Source organism: Haemorhous mexicanus, chromosome 5, assembly GCF_027477595.1.
Source record: "Haemorhous mexicanus isolate bHaeMex1 chromosome 5, bHaeMex1.pri, whole genome shotgun sequence".
Lineage (NCBI taxonomy): Eukaryota > Metazoa > Chordata > Aves > Passeriformes > Fringillidae > Haemorhous > Haemorhous mexicanus.
This window is the reverse complement of record NC_082345.1, coordinates 74,397,497-74,412,588: the sequence shown is the minus strand read 5'-3', so window position 1 is coordinate 74,412,588 and position 15,092 is coordinate 74,397,497. Positions and strand designations below refer to the sequence as shown.

Below are 15,092 nucleotides of genomic sequence, written 5' to 3'. Positions count from 1 at the left end.
CTCAGGTTATTAAGACATTAATAATTAACCAGCTGCACACCAGGCCACAGCAGCCCAGTCTGAATTCAGAGCTCCTCACACATCAGTCCCACACCTCAAAGGGTCTCAAATGGGATTTCCTTGTCCCAAGCAGCTCCTTGTCCCTTTCCCAAAGTCCTGGTGGGAACATCCAGCATTCCAGGACCTCCACGTGGCCGTGTCTGAGGAGGTGAACACAGAGCTGTGACCCCAGGAACATCCCATCACCATCCCTCATGGAATTCCCCCCCCTCCTGCAAACCCATCGGGGAAAGGGAGGAACTCCTGCAGTTAATGGCCAATACTGACATGAGAAAAAATCAGATTATGAATAAAATGAGGGAAAGAACCTCGGAAGGCTCCTAACAACAAGAACTGATGGGTTCTGTGTCTTACACGGATGGTGAGAGTTGGTCTGCGGCAGCTGAGGGTTGGACTGAGTGCCTCAGAAAATCATTCCCACACTGATGGAGCCTTGGAGAACACTGAATTTGGGCCTGGAAAGGAATCTTTTAAACACCTCAGGAATGACAGTTCTTAAAAACAGCCAGACAAACCACCAGGGCTTTTAAACATCCTTTAATTCTGCAATTCAAGGTTGACACACAAAGCACCTACAGCTCAGAGAGAACCTTTCTCAGCACAGGAAACCCAGCTGGGCCCCCAGTTTTCTTGGCAAATACAAGTGCAGGGGATTCAGATTTTGGAGGAATAAGGAACCTTCTGCCAGGTGAATCCAGAGGGTCAAGGCAGGGCAGAATTGGTGCCCTGGGTGTGCCTCAGACCCTGGATTTGGTGCCCTCCTGCCCTTGCTGATCATTGGTGCTGAGCTACACAACCCTGCCAATCCTTCCAGTGCATCAAGTGACAGCCAGAAAATATCCCTGGAGCTGGGGGGGGGACTCAGAGATGACATTCAGGACAAGAGAAGGAAGCTTTTTTGTTATTTTGTATTGGCAATTTTCTCCTGCATCCGCGCGGCGCTGCAGGAGCTGGCGCCAGATGGCTCCGGGATAATGAAAGAGGAGAAGTGGAAACAAATGGTCCCGTGCTACCTCCCACGTGCAGAACTGGCTGATCACCACCTGAAGGAATAAACAATCCCATCTCTGAGCAGTGGAAGCAGCAGGAAACTTCACGTGGGAACAGCCTGGAGGGAGCACTGGCAGAGCTGAGCAGGCTCTGAAAAAGATCTTTAAACCACCAAGGTCCCACGTGTGATCAGCAGGTCTGGGATTGATTGGCAGGGTGCTGATTATTTGGGGTGGTCTGAACTTCCAAGACCCCAATTTTCCCTTTTCCCACCCCACAGCTCCCTTTACATCCCAAGGCAAAGCAGCAGCAGCAGAGCAAAGCCGAACATCCCACCCCAAACCCCGCTGGGGCTCCTGCTGTGGAATCACTTTTGGGAGAACATTAAAGAAGTGTTACATGGATACACACTAAAACCACCCCAACCCCACATCTCAAACAGCATTTCCCTCCTCACCACAACGCCCAGAAGATTCCCACTTTTCCTTTGATTAAAACAGAACAAAACCAACAAAAAAAAAACCCAAAACCTCGGAGGTGCCACCCGCTGGCCGCGGCTGAGGGGGGTGGCAGAGGGGGTCACACAGTGGTGATCTTCTTGTCCTTGGTGGCCTGTTTGATGGCAGCCTGCTCGCAGATGATCTCCTTGAGGCGCTGCAGCCTCATGTTCTGCGTGGTTTGGTCCCCCACGCCCGTCTGGCTGCGGTGCAGCAGGTTCAGGGCGTAGATGTACTCCAGCTCCGTGTACTTCACGCCCTGGTCCACCACCAGGTTCAGCAGCTCGTCTGCTGTGTTGTAGAGCATCTCGTAATACTGCCTGCAGAGAGGAAAACACCCTGCTTAGCTCTGGGGCTCGATGGCCCAGACCTTTGCTTTTGCACAACTGCACGAGCTGCTGCTTTTATTCAGCAGTGCCACGAGCAGAGAAGGCTGAACAGAGCACAGACATCTTCCTGCTGAACATCATCAGTTGCTGGTTTGGGTTGGAAGGTGCTGTCACCTTATTGCAGGGGTTCCACGCTGTTGTCTCCTTATCACAAAAGTTTCACACCTTCTCGGTGTTTCTCGTGGGCAGCTCCTCAGAGAACTGACTCTGTTCTTCACAGAGCAGCCAACTGACTCCAGTTCCCTTCTCACCCCACCACCCCACTCTTTTACAGCACTTTTTTTCTCATTGGTCACACCTGTGGCCTGTTAAAGCCAGGCCTGTTCCTAATCTTTGATTATTGGCCCAGCTGCAACTCCTTAGGGGTGAGATTGCTTTCTACACCATCTTTATTTTCTTACGTTCTATCCCTCTACAGGAAGGGATCTCAAAGCTCTTCTTGTTCCACCCCAAAGCTCCTCTTGCTCCATCCCAAGCCCCATCCAACCTTCCAGGGATCCAGGGGCAGCCTCAGCTTCTCTGGGCACCCTGCGCCCAACGTGGGCAGGTCTTAAGTCAAAGTGACAGAAATCCCCTTTACTGAGACTCACAGGATGGTTTGGGTTGTGAGAGACCTTGAAGCCCATCCAGTTCCACCCCTGCTTTGAGCTCCTCTCCTCTGCCCCCAGATATCCCCTGGCTGAGCCCTGGGAGCTTTTCCTGCCCAGGCTGATGGTCTGGGGAGGGTAAATCAGCTTCCCTGTGCTTGGCTGTGCCCACATTAAAGCCAAAAGAGACCTTGGGGAGCTAAATTTGCTCTTTGGTCAGGTTTGCTAATCCCACATAATTATTTATTAACCTATCTGCCAGATGACAGACTGAGCTTTTTGTAACTTGTAGTTCTTTTCCTTGGTTTTTAAACCCCAACTTTAAAACCACAAAGCAGTTGGCCAGCATTCTACAGAGCAGATTCCCCTCACCTGTCCTCTGTTGGGGAAGATGAAACAGGAAAGCCTTATAAATATGATTGCCTGGAAAAATATTTGGAGAATATGGAAACTGTAAGTGAGATTGAAATGAAAGCAAGCTTTGAGATCCCTCAGTTACTGAACACCTGGAAAACAATGGTGTGGCTGGCTGAAGGTAATCCCCTTTGGATGGAACAACTCCCTCTGCTTGCAGGCAGCTCCAAGGGTCAGAGCAGACCCTGCTGGCTTGGCAGAAGGGGCCCAAAGAGGAGTTTTTAGGGTTTAAAACTACTGCAAAGAGCAGTTTTTAGGGTTTCCAAAGAGTATTTTTTAGGCTTGGCAGAAGGGGCCCAAAGAGGAGTTTTTAGGGTTTAAAATGCAACACGGTATGGTCATGTAAGGATTCTTATAGTAAATATAGTGTGTATACATATATATATATATATATATATATATATATGTGTGTATATATATATATATATATACACATACACACACATATATATATGTATGTTTATATAGTAACTATAGTTCTTATAGTATGCAATAGTTATATACATATCTTATAGTATGTAAATGTTATATACTAATCTTATAGTATGCAAATGCTGTAGGATTTATATCTTGTACTAGATTGGTTGGTGAGAATTAGAATATTCAACACAGAAGATTCATTGTATTGTAACCTCGCTCTCTCACCCTTTTACTCTCCTACTCTCTTACCCTTTTACTCTCACGCTCTTGCCCTCTCACTCTCTCTCTCACCCTCTCTACCCCTCTCTTCTCTCAGGCCTGCTCCAGCTGTGGCTGGCAGCTCCCAGCAGGTCCCTGCCCCCAGGCCCTTGCAGTAACCCCCAAGTTCCAGACCTGGCTGCAGAGATCTCTCCTCTCCGTCCGTCCCCACCATCCCACCCTGTTGCATTGTGTTTTTATTTTGAAGGTTATTGTGTGATTTGTCCTTTTGGGGTTTTTCTCCCCCTGAATTTAGAGGGACACAGACCTGCCTTTGTTATTCAGTTGAGCCAGGTGTCAGTTTATCTTTTTGCTACTTAGCTACTTTTCTGCCAAGTTTCAGACTCCTTCCTCCCACAGCCAGTTGTTAACCCCTCCTGTCCCGAGCAGCTTTCCTCCCTTGTATTCCACCCACAGTTCCTACATTGTATCCTCCCTTGAGACCTGCCCCCCTTTATAAGCTGCTGTTTGTCCCCAGCCCCTTGCTTGGGACCCCGAGACTCGGGGAGTGTAACATCAAATAAAGTGACCCAGTGCCACCCAGGCCCGTGCTGCTGCTGCTGTCTTTTTGTTCCGTGCTGTGCCTCCCCTGGTAGCTGGGATTCTGCAGAGCCCCGAAACAGAGGGACTGTCACCCCCACACTGTCACCATCTAGCCGGGGACAGCGACACCACCCCCTGATGCTCCTACAGTCCTCCATTTATTTATTCCCTCCATCCTTTACAACTCGCTTTCCTCAGCCACCTCTCGATAGTCAAAGGAGGGTTTCTAATGGCAGGGACAAACGCACTTGTGAAAGGAAAATTAAAACCTAAATAAAAAATCCCAGAACAAGAGGCTCGTCCCACTCCCTCTTTCATATTTCATTATTTGATAACATCAGAGGCCGAGTCCATCAGAGCTGCTTGGGCGAAGGCAAACAGGAGAGTGTCTGATCAATATTTATTAATTCTTTCAAAGACAAGGGAGGCAAAGTTGAGCAGACTCTGTAATGGAGTGAATAATTACTCATGCAAATGGGGCTTGGCCGCAGGCGCTGCCGTGGCACAGCGGCAGGTTTTTAATTGCACCCAATTAAAAATGCACACCTTGTGCTCCTTCCCTGCTGCCTCGCTTGCTCCCCTTTTCTTTCAGAGGAAATTTTTAAATTAAAAAATAATCTGATCCTGAGAAGAGTGACAGATGAGTCCTGTGTTTGTGAGGTGCAGGAATTCTCCACTCAGCCCAGATTTGGGACAGATGAGGGAGGAAGGAGCTGTGAGGAGAGGATGGGGCTGTGCTGCTGGGCTTGCCCCGTGGTCAGTTTGTGCAGATTTAGTCATTTTTTGCCTTTTTTTCCTTTAAGGTGCTCTGTCACCTTGGGAAGGCCTTGGAGTTTTTTGCTTTGGAGCAAAACTTCCCTGCCCCTGCATCCCTGGAATGTCCAACACCAGGCTGGACAGGGCTTGGAGCAGCCTGGGATGATGGAAGGTGTCCCATGGCAGGGATGGTTTTGGAGGTCCCTTCCAACCCAAGTCATTCTAGGATTGTGGGAATGCAGCTGATGGGAACAAAGTGTCCCAGGGACTCATCCCAACAGAGAAATCCTTTTATTTCCATGTTTACTCCCAGGTACTTGTGCCATGCTGAAAAGCACCAATGGGATTTGTTGGGCTGATCTGACAGGAGAGATTGCACACACAAACACAGGGAACAGGTTCTTAGGAACCCGTTCTTCTTGGGAAGGTTCTCCTCATTCCACAGGAATTCTTCTCCCATATTCCTATGGAATAAGAGCTGCTCTTTACAAGGGAATTAATCTGCTCCAGGCCTCCAGCTCTTCAGGATAGTAACAAAATTTCTCCATGGGCATCCAGGCCAGTGTTGATGGCACTTTTTGGGGAATGAGGGGTGAAGGACTGTCTGAGCGATCCCAAATCATTAACGTCCTGCTCAGACAGGATAATTAACTATTTTTGATGGCTTGGATGACACAGATTTGTTAATTTTTAAGAAAATAAAATCCATTTTTCATGTGATGAGCTCACATCCCAACTGAGACACCCATGGCCTGTTCCTCTGACCACTGGCAATGGGATTGAGTCCAAAGCTGCCTTGAATATTTTGGGCATTTTTTAGGACAAAACTGAACCCTTTATCCATCTGGAATTGCCCCTGAAGATCCACCAGGACAGGAGGAACAGCTCTGCGCTAAGAGCAGACCGGGACATTTAAATATCCCTTTAATGGGATGGAAATGTGTCCTAGGGTGACACATGATGCTTGTATCCCCATTCATTGTTCTGTCTATGCTGGATATTATGTTCTGTGCCTTCAAGACTGGCTCTGAAGAGGGAAAGTTTTGTTTTGGTCTCTTATCAGCCCCTCCTCCACAGCTGGTGGGACACAGAGACAGGACAGTACACAGGGCTGCTCTTGCTTTTTGCTTTGCTCTCGCTCTTGCTCCTGCTCTGCTCCTGCTCTGCTCTTGCCTTTCTGCTTCTGCTCATTAGTTAGTTTAGCTAAACAGTCCAGATTTCCTCCTGGATTGTTTCTCCTTTCCTGTTTGGACCTGCTTGAACCTGCTCCAGACTGGGACCTGGGAACACCCAGAGTTTGCACCTTGTGGCTGCAGCAGCTGCCCCAGCGCCGGAGGGACTGATAACAGCGACCTCCCCAGGAGAGACTTTCTGAATTTGTCATCTCCTTCAGAGCAGTGACAGAGTGGTGTCACCCAGTACTGTTCATTTTGTGTGCTGGGGGTGCTGTGCCTGTTAAACAAACAGGTTCTTTCCACCTCTCTCTGAGGAATTCTTCCCCAACTGGCTGGGGGAGGGGCTGTGAGGGTTTGCTTTCTGGAGGGGGACACCTTTGGGGATTCTCTCCCAAATTTGCCCTAAGCCAAGACAAAATGGTTCCCAGCTGCAGGAAAAAAAACATCCCATGGGAAAACCAAAAGTGCAGAACCCACCTGACCCCCAAAGCAGTCTGTTTTGTTGGCTTTTAAGCAGCACTTTTGAAAGAAACTACAGCAAAGTGCCAACCATGAACCCATTCTGCAAGGAGGCATTTTGAGCTTATCTATCTATAGATACCCATATTAAAAAATGGTCTCTTGAACTCTCTTCTTGGAGAAAGAGAATAAAAATTAAGAAGCTTTCTCATTGAGGGGAAAAGAAAAATCTCAGGAAAGGCAATCAGGGTGAGCCCAGCTCCTCTGAGGGCTATTAATACCATTCTCCATTTAAATGCTAATGTTCACCTCTAACCCAAAAAAAAAAAAAAAGAAATAAAGTTTTCAAAGGGGGGCCAGGTGAATTCCAAATGAAATCCTGATTTCCCTGAGAATGACTTGATCTCCTCTTCAGAGGAGGTGATGTTTCAGGATGAAGGATCCCACTTTAATTATCCCTTCCTGGTGTGGCTGGGGGCCTGCTCTGCATCAGACGGGAACAGGAATTCCAGTCTGGGCGCTGAATTAGCCAAAGGGAACGGCAAAAAAGGAGAAATGGAAGCTCTGTCCCTTATCTCCCTCTCTTTTGGGGGATTAGGGAGGAGCTTTGGCAGCACCCGGAGCTGCTGCTCTGATGGGAAAGTCAGGAAGGTTAAGTAGGAAGCACTTATAGGAAATCTGGATAAAAACTAAATGAGGGGACAGGGAGACAGGAGAGAAGGAAGATTTTATGATGAGGGTGGGGAGGCCCTGGAACAGAATTCCCAGAGGAGCTGGGGCTGTCCCTGGATTCCTGGAAGTGTCCAAGGCCAGGTTGGAGCACCCTGGGACAGTGGAAGATGTCCCTGCCCATGGCAGGGGGTTGGGGATGATCTTTAAGGCCCTTTCCAACCCAGATTCTGTGATTTTATGAAAAACCACCAGGCAGGACAAGCAAGAAACTGAAGATGATAAAAAAAGACCAAAGCTGTGGTTATAAAATCACTCAGTTTTGATATTTGAAGATCACAGTGGAACCGTGACATATAAATATAGAGGTGGATGAGTGAGTGCAAAAGAAAAAATAAAAGAAAAAACAACAAGAAATAGTTAACTTCAGTCAAGGTGACTGAAAGAGGTGACTTCAGTCAAGTAATGCAGAAGAAATGGATTTTCAGGCCTGGCTGAAAGAAGGAAATCCCAGGGGATTTTCCCTTTGGAGTTATTGGAGGTGGGAATGGGGAAGAGCTGAGGATGGCTATAGGGCCCTGGATATGGGGCAGCAGAGATGAGTTCCAGGCAGGAGCTCGCAGAGATAATTTTGAAAGCTCAGAATGGCAAAGGGAAATGCAGGTGAAGCAGCAATTACTGTAATTTGTGCACCAGGTGAAGGCTGAGGGGATGTTTGCACACACACACACTTCAGTGAGCAGCATTTTAAATCAAAGATCTGCAAATGTGGGAGCTGCTGGCTCCAGCTCCAGAGCTCCTGATGGTGGGATGGAAAACAGGGATGGGAGGGGACAGCTGCCTCACAGCTTTCCATGGAATCACACATGGCTTGGGTTGGGTTGGGTTGGGTTGGGTTGGAAAGGACCTTAAGGACCATCTAATCCCAACTGGGACACCTTCCCCATCCCAGGTTGCTCCAGCCTGGCCTTGGACGCTTCCAGGGATGGATCCAGTTCCTCTTTCCAACCACTGCTCATCCTGAACTGCAGCTACAACCCTAAAATAAGGGACAGCACCTCAGACACCATTCCACGAGGGAATGGAAATCCTGATTGTCTTTTCTGCAGATTTCTCCCTTGATTTTCAATCACCAGGAGCAGTTCTGGGGTCACCAATGGGAATGTTCCTTCTGTGCCTCCAGAAGAGCCCAAAGTGCTTTAGGGGAGGTCCCATCAGGGATGGTTTTGCTGTTCTGGTCACCCTCAGCTCCTCTCAGACACCAGACCAAGGCCTGGACATTCCCCTGTGTGCCTGGGGTGAGGAAGGAGCCCCTACCTGGCTACTGAAAAACCCCAAAAAGAGCCCAAAAATGCTCCCATCGCTGTGATCTCCATCTTCTCTGTGCTCATCTCATCCACAGCCCCTTGCAAGCAGCTGCCCCATCACCACACGTGGCACAATTTGGGGCAGGAGGCACAGGGGGCTCTGGGGCTGTGCTCAAAGAACACAAAAAAGCACAAGAACGTGAAAAACACCACTTAAAAATCCTAAAACGTGTGAAATTCCAAGATGGGAAATGATCTGGGAAAGGAAACAAAGCAGGAGAGGAAGAAATAAAAGTGAATGTGGAGTACAGCGGGGCTCCATGCTCCTGTGGTAGCTCTGCAAATCACAGCCCTTAATAAATAATCCAGGGATGGAAGGATAATACTGGGGTTTTTTTAATTAAAAAAAGCTGGGAGAATAATTAAAATTAAGTCATTTATCCAAGGCAGGAAAAAGTAGCAGAGGTGGGAAGCCCTCACCCCTTGCTCAGTAGCCATGCAGGGCTCTGATCAGCTACAGAGCCAGGCAAGAAAAACAAGTGTATTTATTCAAAAGGGCACAAGCACAGCCTTCTAATTAGAGACAGCCTCGTTAGAAAATCCAATTATTTTCCCTTTTAAAGTTTAAACCACAGAGACGGCGTATGAAGCCCTACATACCAATCAGCTCACCTGGGGGCTGCTTTTCATACAGACAAAGCCATTTTGGATAAAAACCCCCCAGCCAGCACCTCTGGGTGCCACGTGCAGCTCTGTCACCGGGTTTGTCACCACTGCAGAGCTTTTTGTCAAACACAGATGAGAAATCAGCTCTTAAATGAAGTATTAATTAGAAAAGGGAAGGGTAAGGCACATGCAGAACATCACCACCCTTCCCAAAGCTCTCTCCTGTCCTCCCTCCTCCTTTTTATCCTGATCGTTATCTGCCTTAGCTATTATTTTCTCATCAATATTTCCTTCTTATTTCCTTTTCCCTCCCTCCCTCCAAGGGTTCATCACTTGGACAATGCTGCCCTGCTGGGAGCACGAGCTCCAGGGGAGGCTCAGGTGGGTAGATCAGAAGGAATTTCCTCATGGAAAAAGGTGATAGGGAGATCAGAAGGAATTTCCTGTCACAGACACATTTTATGAAGAATCCTTTTCCTAGGATCTTTTCCCTCCTGAGAAGCTGGGAGGCCTCAGGAACAAACTGTGACCAAAGATTCTCTGCTGCTGTGGGATGCAGCAGGTGGGTCTGGGATTGGTCTCACCTGGTTGTTTCTCATTAATGGCCAATCCCAGCCCAGCTGTCCAGACTGGCTCAGTCACAGACAAACCTTTGTCATTCATTCCTTTTCTATTCTTAGCCAGCCTTCTGATGGAATCCTTTCTTCTGTTCTTTTAGTAGAGTTTTAATATAATATAGATCATAAAATAATAAATCAGCCTTCTGAACATGGAGTCAACTTTCTCATCTCTTCCCTCACCCTGGGACCCCTGTGAACACCATTACAATTTCCTCATGGAAGAAGGTGGTGAACAGAGAGATCAGAAGGAATTTCCTCATGGAAAGAGGTGGCAAACAGAGATCAGAAGGAATTTCCTCATGGAAGAAGTTGGTAGGGAGATCAGAAGGAATTTCCTCATGGAAGAAGTTGGTAGAGAGATCAGAAGGAATTTCCTCGTGGAAGTAGTTGGTAGAGAGATCAGATGGAATTTACTCATGGAAGAAGGTGGCGAACAGAGAGATCAGAAGGAATTTCCTCATGGAAAGAGGTAGCAAACAGAGATCAGAAGGAATTTCCTCATGGAAAGAGGTGGCAAACAGGGATCAGAAGGAATTTCCTCATGGAAGAAGTTGGTAAACATTGGAAGAGGCTGCCCAGGGAGGTCTGGAGTCCCCATCCCTGGAGGTGTCCAAGGAGGTGGCACTCAGGGCTGATGACAAGGTGGATTCTGTGACCTTGGAGGGCTTTTCCACCTCAACATCCCTGGGATTCTGGGAATGGGGGATCTCTGAGCATCCCCACAGAGCACTAAACCCAATCCCTGAGCACCTCAGAGCCCCTCCCAGCGTGCAGTGAGACACAGCAATTACACAGCTCTCCAAAGGAAGGATAAACCCATTAAAGCCCATTAAATAATTCTTCAAAAAAACAATGTCTGAGCCACTCCTTGCAGCTCCAGACCGGCTGATCCTAATGAGAGATGGAAATTCTCCCTCTCCAAATGGAACTTTATAGGGTATTAAACAAGCACCCTCAGCACTTATCTAAATCTTTAATTAGTTCTATAATATACTGATGATATCAAGGCTAATTAAATTTATACAGATAAAGAGCAATGAAATTCTAGCCAAGTGAGCTGGAAAGTACATATTAAATAGTAAATTTAATGGCTCAGGAAGATAAATGCAATTTTGTATAAAAAAATTAAATTCAATTTACATGTTGTATTAAAGTTGATTTTGAGTGTGCAAATGATTGGAAAAGAATCTTTTTAATAGATCAGTAAAAGTGTTAATCTGACCTGTTTAAATATCAGTTATTAATGCCAGCATTTGCAAATAAGCCACATGCATTTGCATTTTACTGCATATAGTAAAAAAAAATAAAAAATTATCGATACCATCTGCCAGTTTATAAGGAATATTAAGGGATTTTTTTCCCCTTGCCTCATGCATAAATTGGAGGGAACGTGGAAATGAATGTAGGCTGAAAGAAGAGGCAGTCAGCACTTCCACAAAAGTGCAGCAGAGATTGCTCCAGTCAGCAAAAAATCCCACAATGTTCCCTTCCCTCTGGGAACAATCACTGTGGGAACCCCCAGCTTTATGTAGGATCAGTGAGGTGGAACTGGAGGTGGCTGGGGAGGAGCTCAGTGGTGCCAGCTGAGCTTTGATAGACCAGGAATGGCTGGGAGTGCTGAAGGGTGAAGGGCATGATGGGATCTGCCTAATGGGGACAGAGCAGAAGTGGGGCAGAAGCTCAAGCAGGGCCCTCAGGGCAATGTCTGCAGGCCATGGTTGGGTTCCTCAAGTCAATGTCTGCCTGGGGTGGGTCATGGTTGGGTTCCTCAAGTCAATGTCTGCCTGGGGTAGGTCATGGTTGGGTTCCTCAAGTCAATGTCTGCCCAGGGTAGGCCATGGTTAGGTTCCTCAAGTCAATGTCAGCCTGGGGTAGGTCATGGTTGGGTTCCACAAGTCAGTGTCTGCCTGGGGTAGGTTGAGTTTGGGTTCCACAAGTCAAAGTCAGCCTGGGGTAGGTCATGGTTGGGTTCCACAAGTCAAAGTCAGCCTGGGGTAGGCCATGGTTGGGTTCCACAAGCCAATGTCTGCCCAGGGTAGGCCATGGTTGGGTTCCACAAGGCAGTGTCTGCCCAGGGTAGGTCATAGTTGGGTTCCTCAAGTCAATGTCTGCGTGGGGTAGGTTGAGTTTCGGTTCCTCAAGCCAATGTCTGCCCTGGGTAGGCCATGGTTGGGTTCCTCAAGCCAATGTCTGCCTGGGGTAGGCCATGGTTGGGTTCCACAAGCCAATGTCTGCCCAGGGTAGGTCATAGTTGGGTTCCTCAAGGCAGTGTCAGCCCAGGGTAGGCCATGGTTGGGTTCCTCAAGCCAATGTCTGCCTGGGGTAGGTCATGGTTGGGTTCCTCAAGCCAATGTCTGCCTGGGGTAGGCCATGGTTGGGTTTCTAAGTCAATGTCAGCCTGGGGAGGTCATGGTTGGGTTCCACAGGTTAATGTTTGTCTGCCTGGGGTTGGTTGAGTTTGGGTTCCTCAAGTCAGTGTTTGTGTGTAGTAGGCCATGGTTGGGTCCAACAAGTCAATGTCTGCCTGGGGTAGGCTGTGGTCAGGTTCATCAAGTCAATTTTCCTGCAGTAGTTGTGGTCAGTAGTTGTGTGTCCTGCTCCAGTAGTAGTTCTGGTCAGGTCCATTAAGCTGTAGTCGCTGTGGTCTGGTCTAGCACTAGGCTGTGGTCAGGTCCATCAGGCCAGTGTAGCAACTATGGCAGAAAGAAACCAGGATGGGATCAGTGCCAAAATCTGAGATGTCCAGAAGTGGTGGCCATCAGCATGGAGCTGTGGATCTCCTGGATGAGGGATTCAGAGCTCCAGCACTCTCCTCCTTGCTTTCTGTGGTGGCCACTGGCCTGAGGAACATTTCATCCCAACTTCTCCCGATGTTGGAAACCTCCAGGTTTGAGGCCACAGGTTTTTATGGGCAGCTGCTGCTCATTTCCAGCATTTTTGGTTGAAATTGCTTTTCCCCTCAATCATTCTGAGGGCAAAAGTCGTGTTTAGAGGGATTGAAACCCACCACCCTTAAAAGAGCAGCTCCCACACTGCTGTGGGCAGCACAGTGTGGCCTCTGCTGACCATTCCTGGTGGGCTTAGCTCCAATTATCCCAACTTTTTCATCCAACAGAGACTCCCTACACTATTTTTTTTGCCAGACAGCACAAATCTGAACATTTTAAATGAACATATTATCAAGGCAATGTCAGTGCAGGGTAAAACCCAGAATACATGGGGTTTCTATCTCCGCTCTCCCCTGCATGGAAAAAACAAGTTTGACTCATGGAACATCCTGGAGTTGCATCCCTTTGCTCGGCACTTTTCATGGGCAGACTCCAGTGCAGCGCAACAGCAGCGCCTTGGAAACAAAACTGGTCCCCACCGAGTGAGGAGAGAGTCCCTGCACTGCTTCTGGAGTAGTTCAGAGCCATCAAAAGCACAGCAATTCTCTGAACTGCTTTTCATCTCCTCCCAGAGACGCATCTTCAACTGCACAAAACCTCCAGGCTCCCCAGAGGACTCTGCTGCGAGAGCTGAACCTGGAGTTTTCCGTAGTAATTTTTTAATTTTTTCACGTTTTTTTCAACCTCTCGCTGTTCCCATCTGAGAATTTCCCCAGGCACTTTGGAGACACTGCATCCAGAACTTCTCTCTCAAAGGCTGCTCTGAGGGTGAGAAGGACCAAGGACCCCACCATGGTCCCCTCCAACCTCATCAATTCTATGATGGGAGCTCCTTGTGTGCCCAACGGGGTGAATCCCACCCACCAACAGCCACCCCACAGAATCATGGAATCACAGAACCATTGGAAAAGCCCTTTGAGATCATCCAGTCCAACCATTCCCAGCACTGCCAAGGCCACCACTGACCGTGTCCCCAAATGTCACAGCCACATGGCTTTCAGTCCCTCCAGGGATGGAAATTCCAGCACTGCCCTTCTCTGGCTGAAGAGTTTTTTCCTAATAGTGATGCTCCTTGAGTAACCAATGCCAGATTCCACCCCTGAAAGCCCCCCCTAGGGACTAAAAGCACATTTTCCTGATGATTCCCAAAATCTGTGCATTCTCCATGAAGGAAAATTGCATTTCCTCCAGCACCCCACTTTTAACAGATGGCACAAAAATTCACCCATTTCCCACCTTGGGCTGGGCTTAGGAAAACAACCTAAGGATCTGAAGGCACTGAATCCTATTTAAAAAGCCATATTTTATATCTTGCTTCTTCCCAATCCAAGCTGTTCCCCACCAAAGCATCCAACTTGCTCTTATCTGCACTTCTTTGCTTCTCCTCTTTGTTTTCCCACACATGATGAGGTGGAATTCTGTCTGATTTGCGATTTCCCTAGGAGAAGATCTACTCGAGAGACCCATTTCAGCTTTAGGTGTTAATGCACCTCTGTGACGTGAGGTGGCAGCTGAATTTCAGAGCTTCTCTGTGTTATTTGAGCTCAAATCTGGAACACAAATGATAAAAGACAAGGGGAGCTTTACAGCCTTCAGTAAAATTGGAGTAAGACGTGATAAGCTGCACATAATTTCCTGAACATATCTAAACGTCGACATCATCAGACGTGCGTGTGTTCAATGCAGAGCTCTGGATGCAGTTATTCAAATAGCTCCCTAAAAAATCAGAACTGAGGCATTTGGACATCCTCGGAATGTGTGGATTTCTCCTGGCTGCGAGGCCCAGGTTCATCAGAGGACAGATTTAATTGCTACATCAGGGTTTGTGTGTTGATATTCGACATCTGACGCGCGAAAGTTCAGGGACGCCAATCAGGCACGGTGCAGATGCCACTCTGCAAAATGTTCTCAGACAGTCTCCATCTGTCAGATATGGTAATCCCTGCTCCCCATCAATAATTCACCTCCTTCACTCCACGTTTCCCGCATTTGAGTTGGAATTTTTAATGTCAGAGGCTCCACCTTGGATAGCCGGCGTTGCCTGATCTGCATTCCCCGCTCGTTCCTGCCCCGCAGCCTCTCGCCTTTGGCACTTCGAGAATAATTTCTCAGTTTATTTGGGGTTTTTTGGTTTTTTTGGTTTTTTTACTGCAAAAATCACAGCTCTCCTTTTGGGCTGTCTCATCTTGCTGGAGGGTGGAGGTCAGAGGGTAATTATGGCAACCACACCGAAATGCAGCTCGGGGGATCACACCTTTCCTGGGAAAGCTCCTGGGGAACACCGCCTTTCCTTTCCCCTTTCCTTTCCCCTTTCCTTTCCCCTTTTCTTTCCCCTTTCCCCTTTCCTTTCCCCTTTCCTTTCCCCTTTCCTTTCCCCTTTCCTTTCCCCTTTCC

At 47.9% G+C, this 15,092-nt stretch overlaps 1 protein-coding gene across 1 annotated transcript in view; it reads right to left on the bottom strand.

The window, feature by feature from the left end:
- Positions 1-581: 581 nt before the first annotated feature.
- Positions 582-15,092, bottom strand: part of EXOC4 (exocyst complex component 4) — a 366,741-nt gene continuing 352,230 nt past the window's right edge. The window contains exon 18 of the mRNA XM_059847577.1: positions 582-1,867. Within this exon, the coding sequence (XP_059703560.1) occupies positions 1,630-1,867 (238 nt within the window). The 3' untranslated portion in view covers positions 582-1,629. The remainder of the gene's footprint in view (positions 1,868-15,092) is intronic.